The 12385-nt window shown below is 44.0% G+C and overlaps 1 protein-coding gene across 1 annotated transcript in view; it reads right to left on the minus strand.

Annotated features, from left to right (window-relative positions):
• The window catches only part of LOC122808454, a 132371-nt gene extending 120421 nt beyond the window's left edge, over positions 1-11950 (minus strand). Inside the window, exons 1-3 of the mRNA XM_044079414.1 lie at positions 10414-11950; positions 9201-9862; positions 7404-8220 (exon numbers count right to left, since the gene is read on the minus strand). Of these exons, the coding sequence (XP_043935349.1) occupies positions 7404-8220; positions 9201-9862; positions 10414-11950 (3016 nt within the window). The remainder of the gene's footprint in view (positions 1-7403; positions 8221-9200; positions 9863-10413) is intronic.
• Between the last annotated feature and the right edge of the window lie 435 nt (positions 11951-12385).

A 12385-nucleotide genomic window follows, 5' to 3' on the forward strand; every position in this document is an offset into this window, starting at 1 on the left:
TCATACTGCCCTATTTAAGCAGGGCTCAAAGGACAGAACCACCACCATACACATTACAGAGTACATGACACTGAGGGTAATGCTGCTCAACACCAGATGTCTTACCCTCAAATTGTGCCCACTCAGGAATCTCCTCAGTATGGAGGATAGCAATATCTGTGCACTAGCAGACACATGGTTGAGGCTCCAACATGCACACCAGCACTACCAGGTTGTATTTCATACCATACCATACTTTCTGACCACATAATTTGGAATGGCCAGCAAAAATAGGGGGTGTATCCATATGCATTACAGATACACATACCTCCGGGTTGGTAGCACTGCACAATGCATCACGGACCATACATATGCACCTAACATTGTGCAAATCTGCCTTTTGGTTTGTTGCCTGCTACAGACCACACTCCCCAACACAGCAACCTCACTCAGCTTTCCTGGGAACATTGGACCATATGAAGGTCTCCCCAAACACCATTATACTGGGTGACGTCAAATACCCACACATTGACTGTGGATAGTACTCAGGCCCCAACACCCTCACCCAACAGTTGTTACTATTTTTAAACTAATATGCTATGGCACAACTGGTCACCACACCCACAAGAGGGGACAACATATTGGACATGATCATCACCGACATGGGGACTCTATATACCCCTCGATATCGATATACCCCTCATTGGTAAGGGCAGAACATACTTTATCTCACTGGACATCCATATCCCATCCCCACACCCATGCTAGGTAATCTTGGTGAACTTCCAAAAAGCAAATGTCGCACTCCTCCAAACCACGGCGGTATCCTTCAGAGACCCTGGGTCAGTGGTAAGTATGGCTCAGACTGCTGAATCCTTTACATACACATTCTATGGACACCTAGTGGATCGCATGGATTGTTACATCCAAAATAACAACTAGACTCACTCCTCCAATGGCAGTGGACCTGTCTGGTAGACCCCAGCCATTAATACGCTTTACAGCAAATGGAGGAAGCTACTACATGATAGAGCACAATCTCAGGCAGGGAAGGCATCTGTGATCTGTACTAGCAGACTGCTACAATCACTCGGGTATTTATGTCAGGCACACTTCTAATGTGCAATTGCACCAGACACGTCGGACACTCACAAGGCCTTCTTCAGTTGATTCAGGTACCTGGCTGGACACTCACTGATATGCTGTGTGTTACTGCTTACTGACTAAACATACCCTGAACCCACTGACATTGCCATCATCCTGGCAAACAGGTTCAGTGCAGATGTGCCCCCCCATCCCCTCTAAGGTGGTACTGTCCATACCAACAGAGTGTAACCTCCCAGACATCACGAGTAAACAGGTGAGTGCTGCCCTCCCCACAGCGGACAACACAGCATCAATGGGAACAGACAGTGTCCTGGCCTGTGTCATACACAGCCTTCATGACAGACGTAACACTCACATTACATCACTATTTGATATAAGAGTTACCGCAGGATTTGTACCCATGGAATGGCGTACAGTGATAGTGGTCCCACTCCACTGAATACTGCCACAACAGACCACAGACAATATCGGCCTAAAAGGCTAACTAGCCTCTTCTGCAAAGCTATGGAGTGTATTGTAATGGGACTCATGCACATAGACATGGGAAACCTACAGACACTGGGTCCTACACATTACAGCATTGTTGTGGGCAGATCTTGCCTGTTGGATCTGTTCATATTCTTTCAACAGTTACCAGGTCCATCAGTGTTGGGACGGTTGTCCACATAGCCTGCCTGGACCTTGCACAACCCTTCAACACAATACCCCACTCAGCCATTATGCATAGGCTCACCAGCTGCAATATTGACACATATCTGATACGATGGATTGCTACCTGGAGCAGGGATAGCACCCACATGCTCAGTGTTGCAGGTGCCATGTCTGACTATACACCAGTTACACCTGGCATCCCACAAGGCTCAGTCCTGGGACCTCTCTTGTTCAGTATATATTTGTGTGATTTACGGGCTATCACAGGAGGGATATGGCTGCCCATGTTCGCAGATGACTGCAAACTGGGTGCCATAATCAGCTCTCCTGCTGCAACATGCATACTCACACAGGATCTCACAGATATAGATTGACTGGTGCCTGAGCCATGGCCCATGGCTACATGCCATTAGTTGCATAGTCACCCCCTTTGAGGATGCAAGATGCCCACACATTACCATATAGGTTGTAATCCATTACATACAGTTGTAGTTGTTCGGGTTTGGGGACATGACCTGTTCGTACTCTCGCCTTTGACAATCCTATTGCCATAGTGGTTAGACAGTATGTCTACATAGCCCACCATATCCCACATGGTTTTACATGTTGATCACGTGTGGTCATTGTGCCCCTATACTCTTCATGACCATGCTTGGTTACTATACCACCTTTGGGATGTACCTTACCTGACACCTGCAGCAACTGTAATGGCCACAAATGTTACTCTTTGAGCAGATGTAGGGACTCACACAGATGCCCTGCACAGTTCCAATACAGTAACTCCAGCTCTACTCAGTCACTTACCACCTACACAGATGTCTTGTGTGCCTGTAGTTGAAGGCAATATCTGACCCAGGCTTACTGGACATGCTCCACCTCAGGATATCTGACTCCCTTGCTGCTACACACTCCAGGGACATATACCTCAGCACTAATGTTAAAAGGACATGCTGGGGGGGCAGATTATTATCAGAAAGCCTCCACTCACTCCGGAGTGTAGTCCCAGTTTTGCATAGGCAGAGCCACCCACTGACCACCCACAGGTGACATCTTGACAAGTGGATGGATGATCGCATGTTTACCCATGGGATATCTTCTGGGTCCCTGCTAGACAGAGGCACAATACACTGAACGTAAATGGGCTATCTTGTGTGACCTACTATTCACAGGCACAGTGCTCTGATTTGACTGGGTTGCAGTAGCCAAACACACTCTGGCTATGCTTGTACATGCCCTAGGGCAGATAGCCTAGTATCAACCTCTGAACCTATGATAATTTTCATGATGCACAATGTTTATTGCTGATACTGTTTGCAGGTTTTTATCATCTTTGCTTTCACACTTTATATGAACCACTTAGGTATCTGCAGAACATATTTGCTTATGGCAAGGTTCCCCTATATTATATACGTGTCTGTTGTCATATAAGTGTGTGCACAGGGCATATTGCTGTGTAATGAGAGGTTCCTGGGTTAACACATGCAACTGCCTGCTATGTGTGGCCCAATGCTTTACTCCAACATGGCCCAAGTGTGTGAGCATGCCCAGTTCAGACTGTCAGTGTTCTGTTGCCTGACATTTGTCTCATGTATTCAAGTGTGTAAGTATGCCCAATGTGACCTTTCAGTATGTTGCTGTCTGAGGTCCACTACATTTGTTGATGTATGTCTACATGTCCATTATTAACATTTGTTCTGTGTGTGTTGAAAGTCAGGTTCATGTCATAACTCAGCAGGGATTATGCTCTACCTGCAGGGTTTCCGTGAAATACTTTGCATACACTTATCAACATTTCTTCATACAGGGTAACCACTGCACTACTGTCATGGTTTAGTGGTTCCATACTATGACTATAGTGCACAATATCTTGGGTTTGAGGCCCATTGCCGCTTATATTTTCATACTGAGCAGACCAGACTGCTTAGGGGCCAGTAGAGCAAATATGAGCATGTTGGCTTTTGTTCAGCTATGCCCTACCTAGACCCAGCTTGTCCAACATTGCTCAATATTAACCATCATTGCTGGACATTGGCCAATATTACTCTACAATGACCACATTTGAAGTAGTTGGTGTGCGTGATTTTGTTTACATTGACTTCATTATGGTAAATGCTGTTTAGCACTCCTTTATATTGCTTAACACATGGCAATTATGCCTCAGGTGTTGATGCAGGGTTGCCTATGTCGGACGCACATACTACACTCCCTATACATGTTTGAAAGCAGGTAGTGTCAACGTAGGTATCCCTTTTACTATATGTGTGGGTCAGAGAGAGGTATAATTTCCAGAGTTCCTACTGAGCCAGTGTATGTGCTATGCGTTGCCTCTTTGCCAAGGCCAAAGCATACTGGGCACGCCTCCTTCTGTCTACTGGGGCAGGCTCAGATTGTTCCTCCTCCAAGTCACGCTCTGCCTGTGATGGCCTTGGCAATGGTGGGGGGCTGTTTGGCCCAGGCCTATGCTGGTCCTGCTGCAGCTGTTTTCGCAGGATCATATTATGTAGCATAGCACATACCATGACAATTTGGGTACATGTAGGTGGTGAGTACTGCAAAGCTCCACCAGATGTGTCCAGGCATCGGAACCATGACTTGAGCAGCCCAAACACACACTCAATTACATTTCATGTTTGTGCGTGTGCCTCATTATGGCATTCCTGTTCAGGTGTGTGTGCGTTTTTGATGGGTGTCATCAGCCACGGCTCCAGTGCATAGCCAGCATCCCCCACTAGGTGACCATGTGGGATGTCCCCATTGGCAAATGTCTGGTACAGCTGCGTCAGATGCCAGATATGGGAATCATGGTAGCTTCCAGGGCAGCCAGCACACACATTCAGTATTATGCCCTGGGCATCGCACATGACCTGGCAGTTGATGGAGGGGAAGACCTTGCGGTTGAAGTAGACCCTACCCCGCTCACCGGCTGGTGCTTTGATGTGTATGTGCATGCAGTCTATTGCACCCACTACCTCAGGGTATTCCGCTATTTGCTGGAAGAGACACATATTGTTGACCAATACCTCATGGGAATTGGGGAAATATACATGATCACAGACATGTGCTGACATGGCATCCAGGAACTGGAGCAGTACCCTGGATGCTGATGCCTGTGATATCCCCATCATATCACCAGTTGGTCTCTGGAAGGTACCTGTTCCTAATATTCTTAGGCCAACGCATACCTTAGTTTCCACTGGGATGGGTTCCCCTCTATTGGTTCTGTGTGTGAGGTGTGGCCTGCACAGCTCAACAATTTGCTGCAAGAGGTCTCTGTCCACTCTATAGCACTCCACTATCTCCAGCTCATGTAGCCCCTTGGTAGGTAACCCTGGGCCTGTACACTCTTCTCCATCTCCTCACTGTGGGTTGTCCAGCAGCATTTGCATTATCACCACCCTCAGCATGTTGCATATGTCACCTTATAACAGCAGTGGCAGCCCCTAACATTTTTTGTCTCAGTGAAGCCTTTTCAGTTTTCACTTCTATTAGCTTACTACAGTGTTGTAGTGTCTTTTGAGAGAAACATAATGGACTGTTGTTTGCAGAGTTTTAAGTGCTGGGCTGGACTAGTGTTCTGCCTGGGTAATTGCCTGATTCTGATTGTTTTCATCTGCTAGCTCTGCTATACTTCCTGGTAACTTCCACTATTTGGTGTGCTTCCTTTTTCTTTCTGTTTCCTCGGGGGGGGGGGGGGGGCGCCGCACACACAAGCGCAAAAACGCACACAGCAGCTAACACGCGTGCACACATGCTTACACAGACTAAAACCTGCTTATTCTTGTTAAAACACGCGCACACCGGCGCAAACGTGCTTACAACTGTTTACACAGCCTTAGATATGCATACTCAAGCCTACACATGCACACACACACTTACACATGCACAGATTATCTTACTCGGGTTTACTGGTTGTTCTAGTCAGATTACTAAATTCTGTGGTTAATACAGTATTAGAGATGACACAAGAGACCAAGGCTCAAATTTAGCAATTTTATTTTTAAGCTTTTAACAATTAAGGTTGTGACAATAATAAACAATTGACTAGTCAACATGCAAAATCTAACCTATAACCTATCACATCAACATGCAAAATCTATCCTATAACCTATCACATTAACACTTAATATAACTATTAAATCATGTACTTACAAGCATATGCATTAAGAATATCATCTTTGCCACTGATAGGGGGACTCCAAACCTATTCAGTACAGCTATCTGTTCAGTCAAGACGGGGCCGACACTGGCAGGCAATGCTGTATGCTCAGTTCAGGCTCTTGCTTCAATCAGATCCGGATGATGATGAGTTCCAATCTATTGACAGCCTCTGAGCCTTTTATAGGTAAAATATGCCATAGGGTCAATGAGTTCGGCTGATGACACCTAGGCCAACAGTTTAATCATAAACTGTTGGCTGATGACACTCAGATCACCAGTTTGATCATGAGCTGATCAAAATATTTTAGAACATTACAAATCAAGTTGTCAACAAGTCCCGTAATGTCTTCTACTTTAATACATTACTTCCTCATTTCAGAGGGCAGTTAGCCCACAAACTCGTGATATAATGTCTAGTTTTATACATTACTTCTTCCTTTCAGAAGACAGTTAGCCCACAAACTTGTGATTTAGTTCCTCTTTGAAATCCCCCACCTTTTGGTAAACATCTTTTAAGCTGACAAACAACTTCAAAGGTTAACTGAAGTTCAGTTATACGAGTATCAGTGTGCAAGGCCTGCCTTTGAAGCATGATTCTTTCAGGTTTCATATATTTATTTATGATATTAAGCAGTATATCATGTATTAACCTAATTAGCAGCATATCATGTAATTATTTAATTAGCAGCATATCATGTCATTATTTAATTAGCAGCATATCATGTCTAACATCAAGCACACACACACAGCAGTTCAATAGCTTGAGGCATTAAAATTCATGTTGACTGTGTGGATCCGTCACAGGCCACCCCTTGCGCCAAGCAATGATTGCTGTGTGTTCCTAATAATGAGCAAAATTGACAACATTTTTCTGTACTTATTCATGACCTTACAATAAATGCAGCAAGAAATTAAGCAGAACAACACTGAAATTATTGTGGTCAACAACAAAGGGTGTAAAAGCAGATTGAACCAAGCAGAAGCCTTTGGTGACCACATAAAAACATCATACCAATGTGAAACAGTTATATCTTGAATTTCATTTGCAATTTTAAGAATGGTACCTTTGTCTTTAATCATTTTAATCACAGTTTGACGCGCATCATGTAAAGTCTTATTTAGCAGGAGCAATACAGCTTGCCCTTCCTGCTTAATCTGTTTAAAGTCTGGGTGGACTAGAGATGGCCATTGAAAAGTGTGTAATGGTTCTATGCTAGCATTTAATGTGATGTCCATCCATCTAGCCAATCTAATCAATTCCCCGGTGCAAAAATCAATGATTGCATGTACGTTACTTTTACAATGTGCTCCACTGTCTGTGATTGTTCCATCACTCCAAGCCAGCTTACAGGAGGATACTACACAGGCTGTGGTATCATTGAGTTGATAAATGTCTGTCCCATTCACTATATATCTATGCCAAATACATTCTCCAGTCCCATTATGTAAACATGGATGAGGCTTTCTTTTAATTAGCATGCACACCCACCCCTGGGGCCAGGTCTCACATCCTGCTAAATCAATGGGAACATCATTATAATCAATGAGATTAGATTCTATCTGAGGCACCCACCAATTATTTCCGAATTGCAAAGGCAATGCTACAAATGGACAAACCTGTTTTGTTCCCTTTTTACTAGCAAGATAATCAAAGATCAATATGCAAGAATCATTTTCACATGCAAAATCTAATGGTTTCAACCAATTATACAATTGCAACTCATTTTGCCAATGGTTTGGCCGTTTTGCCCCCCAAACCTGAATGAACTGCAGGTACTGCTGATTGGCAGCCAATTGGGACAAAATGCAAAAGCTTTGATTTAATTCTTTAGTAAGGTTATTTAGAACCTGTTCTGTATACATATTAGCATGATCAATCCATCTCCACATGACAGTTTGAGTTATAACACTATCTACGGTTCTTTGACCGAGCTCTGGATCATGATCAGCTAAGAGCTTAAAAGCCATGTTTAGGTCTTCACCTAAATGGCTTAATTTACTTCTCAAGGTGTCAATGTCTATGCTATTCAGAAATCCTGTACCTGTCCCAACTGCTCCCAAGGCAGTTCCCATTATTCCTGTGACATCACGTTTGTTTCTTCTATATTGGTAATGCCTATATTTCAAGTGTAGGGAGTTAATTGGCCATAAGTTGGTGGACTTGCATTGTGAATGTCTAGTAGTGATATCTACTGCTGTCATATTAATTATCATTTTAACATGCTGAACAATTCTAGCACTACTTACAGTTTTACATCCTCTTGTGTATCTTACTATATGTCCTAAACCATCAAATACAGTTGAACTGTTGTTCATAGCATATATCTCCGAGTTTGGAGATTTGGTTTCTGCAGTGTTGTTTTCCCTTTGAAATTCGGCTATGCAGGAAGAATCTAATGGAGACTCGGCCAGAGAAAATCCTGATTCATTCAGTCTCTGATATAAGCCCCCAGCAGGATTGGCAGTGCATTTCTCTGGATGTCTGTCACAGTTTAATCTACAAACAGTTCTGATGTATTCTGTGCTGGTCAAATTCCATGTCAAAGTGGGTTTGGTAGTCACTGCAAACAACGCTCTTCCCAGCTTCCAGTAGAAGTCACAATCCCCTGTCAAATTAGCCACGTCTTCCTCACTAAACAGGGGAATAGGGTCATGACACTCATATGGTCCATCTAGGTGTCTTCGCTGGTAAGAGTTGGTGTCTTCCCAAACAATGGCAACAATCTATGGAGGGGAAAATATAATGGTTGTTTAGCAGAATCAAGCAACACCAAAACAGTATCACCAGGTCCATCACAGATCACAGTTCCACGCTCATTTGGTTGCTGGGGTGTGGTTACTACTACCCTCATCCCCAACCATTTACTTGGGCTAGTATCACAGTCCTGTAGTAGGATGACAGCATCCTGATGTATACAAATTTCTACTAAAGGTAGCCCCTTTTTCACAGTTTGTGTTCTGTTATCTAAATTGATGACCTTTACTATCACCTCTTGTTCTGGTTCCCATAGTATGAAAGCTTCCCAATTTTCTCCCAACAATCCTTTTTGTCCCCAGTGCCATTTTTCTGGGAGAAACAGCTTCCAACCTGTCTTAACTAACACAGTATCCTGTGCTGGTACTCTTTGCTCAGTCAATGCACATAGCCAGAGCCGAGTTTGATCAATGTTTGTTAGCATGGGATATATGGCATCTGGATTCAATCTTTCCAGTTTTAAAGTACAGCAGTCTGATCGGATGTCATTCATATGCATTTGCAGGGGAGTACCTTGATGTTTCCGAGGTCTGTTGTTTAACTGACTTACGGCTTGTTCCAATACTTTTGCCCATCCTCGCAAAGTTCCATCACTTGTATTTTTACGAATCTGTTCTTTAAGAAGTCCATTGTACCTTTCAATCAGACTAGCAGCCTGGGGGTGATATGGTATGTGTAGCACCCATCGAACTCCATTTTCTCTTGCCCATTCTTGGACTTCTGCTCCTGTAAAATGACTGCCTTGGTCACTTTGTATTTCAACAGGAGTCCCATATGTTATGCATAGTTTATGCAGTCCCCTCAGTACTGCTTGTTGGTTTGCTTTTTTAGATGGGGAAATCATTAATAACCCCGAATAAGTGTCCACCATGGTTAGGCAATATTGTTGATTTTGATCCAATGGCAAGGGACCAATAAAATCTATCTGCCAGATCTGAGCTGAACGACTGCCTCTATGTATGTGTCCACATGCTTCTGATTGCAGTTGCTTTCGTTTATTTCTTTGACAAATTTCACATTGTTTTATGACATCTATCAGTACATCTTTACTGAGTTGCATACCATGTCTCCGTGCCCATTCCATCGTAGCATCTCTCCCCAAATGTCCACTTCGATCGTGGGCCCACCTGGCCATGCTGATATCCTCAGGATTCTCCTCAACAGTACGTACTGCAGCCATTTTATCTACTTGCTGGTTATGCCTTCTTTCCTCTGTCACAGGTGATGCATGAGCATCCACATGTCCAACACTAATCTGGCATCATTGTGCCTTTTCCCAGATCTGCTGCCAATCTTCTGACCCTCCCCACAAAGGTCTACCATGGATTTTCCAATCTTGTTGCTGCCAAGCAGGTAACCAAGCTGTTAGGCCTTTATAAACTGCCCAGCTATCAGTGTAGATATATGCTTCATCTCCAAGTGATAAATTATTAATCACTAAAGCAACAGCTCATAATTCTGCTTGATTATTTGAACCAGCGGTTCCTTCATCAAACAATACAGTCTCTGTTTGTGGGCAATAAGCTACCGCAGTCCAAGTTCTGCCATTTGATCCAATCTTTGCAGAACCATCAGTAAACCATGCACATTTCCTTTTCTCCATGTCCAACTTATCAAATGGTGATGCCTCAAGTATTGGTGATTTTGGAAGTTCATACCGTTGTTGCTCTGTTGTATCAGCATCATTCAATATTACCAGGCCAGCCAACTGTTGCTGCACCTGGGAAACTCCAGGCACAATATTGGCTCTTTCTTGCAAGTACCATTTCCATTTTGTACAGTCGAAGACTGTGCTATTAATGTTTTCATCAGAGTATTGTCTCGTAACCACCCCTGGATTGGGTAATCTACTTTCACTGTCACCGTCTGTTGTTTGGTCAGCCCCTCTATATGGATCAAGGCAGTATATACAGTCAGTACATGCTGTTCGAGAGGGCTATATCTAGTCTGTGCTCCGGTCAGGGATTTAGACCAAAATCCTAGTGGTCTTTTCTTTCCCACATCATTTTTCTGCCACAATCCCCAGGACATGACATTATTAGCAACAGTCACTTCTAAAATAAAAGGTTGCTGTGGGTCTATTGGACCCAGTCCCACACTCTGTTGTAAGGCTTTTTTCGCCTCCACGAAGGCCATCTGCTGTTTAGGACCCCACTGGAAATCACATTTTTTCCTAGTCACATAGTGAATAGGTCGTAAAATTTGTCCAAGGTGTGGTACAAATGCTCTCCAAAAGCCCATCGCTCCCAAAAAGGCCTGTGCCTGCTGTTTTGTTTTTGGGACTGCAATCTTTTGGATACTTTCTAGGGCCGATGCAGGTATTTCTCTTTTTGCTCCATTCCATATCATACCCAGGAATTTCACTGATGTTCCCTGTTGTGTTTTATTCTCATTTATAGCCCACCCTCGGTTCTGAAGGTGTTCAATCACTGTTTTCAATGCAATGTCCACATCCGGCTTTTCTTCTGTAATCAGGACATCATCAATATAATGGAATACAGTCACTTTATTTAACTGCAACTTGGCCAGGTCTCTGGCCACCAGCCCGTGGCAAAGAGTTGGGCTGTGTAGATATCCTTGTGGAAGTACCTGAAAGGTATATTGCCTCCCCTCCCAAGTAAATGCAAATTGAGCCCTACTCTCTTCTGCTACAGGTATGGAGAAGAAAGCATTTGCCAAGTCCAAAACTGCATGGTACGGCCCAGCAGAAGAAGAAAGTCTCTCCACAATAGTAACAATGTCCGGCACTGCTGCAGTTAAAGGTGGAGCCACCTTATTCAAGCCCCGATAATCTACCGTCATACGCCAGGAACCATCAGGTTTTTTGACAGGCCACACCGGGCTATTGAATGGGCTCACAGTCGGTTCGAGTATGCCAACTCGGAGTAATTCCTGGATCGTTTCAGTAATTTCTGAATGGCCCCCTGGAATACGATATTGCTTAATGTTGGTCACCACCTTTGGTGTGGGAATATGCAGAGGTTCCCACTTGGCATCACCTCGAACAATGGCCTTGACTGCATTGACTGAACAGTGCCGTACTCCAAATCTGAATGGCCCTACCGTAGTTTCTAAGGTCCTACCCTTTAGGACATCTATTCCCACAATGTGTTCTGGTACGGGAGCTATTACAGCTACAATGAAAACAGGAATACCATCCCCAAAGGCTATTCTTACTTTGGTTTTTACACCCACTGTCTTTGCCCCCCCATAACCATCAATCTCTACAGACTGTCCACGAAATTTACGGGGGTTACCTGCAAAAATAGTTATTTCTGAGCTGGTATCTACCAAAGCCATTACGTGTTGTGGTCCTCCCCTCCAAAAAATGGTAAGAGGCACATAGGGGCGTCGGTCCCCAGGTGTAATGGCTCTAACTGTGCCTCTAGCTACTGGGGACCCGCCTTCTAGTCAATTTGCTTCCATTTTTTCCATCGGGGTTTTCCACCCCTTCTCTCCCCAATCTCTTTCATCAGTGAACTCTCCCATCTGCCATTGTGCTAGCTCCTCATCAGTAGGGATGTCAGGATACAACTGATTCCATCCTTTCTTCCCTTCAGTGGTACTTCTGATTGGGCTTTTTGCAGGGGTTTGTTTACCTGAAAGGTCTGATTCCTTTCCTTTCTGCTTCTGCTTCCATCTTTTGTATAACTCTTCTGTAGTTATTCCATCTATTTCTGCAGCTTCCACCCCCCATCTTAACAAATCTAGAAACATCTGCTTCCTTGTTACTTT

This window comes from Protopterus annectens, chromosome 8.part0 (genome assembly GCF_019279795.1).
Source record: "Protopterus annectens isolate FY-2018-M chromosome 8.part0, PAN1.0, whole genome shotgun sequence".
Taxonomy (NCBI): Eukaryota; Metazoa; Chordata; order Ceratodontiformes; family Protopteridae; genus Protopterus; species Protopterus annectens.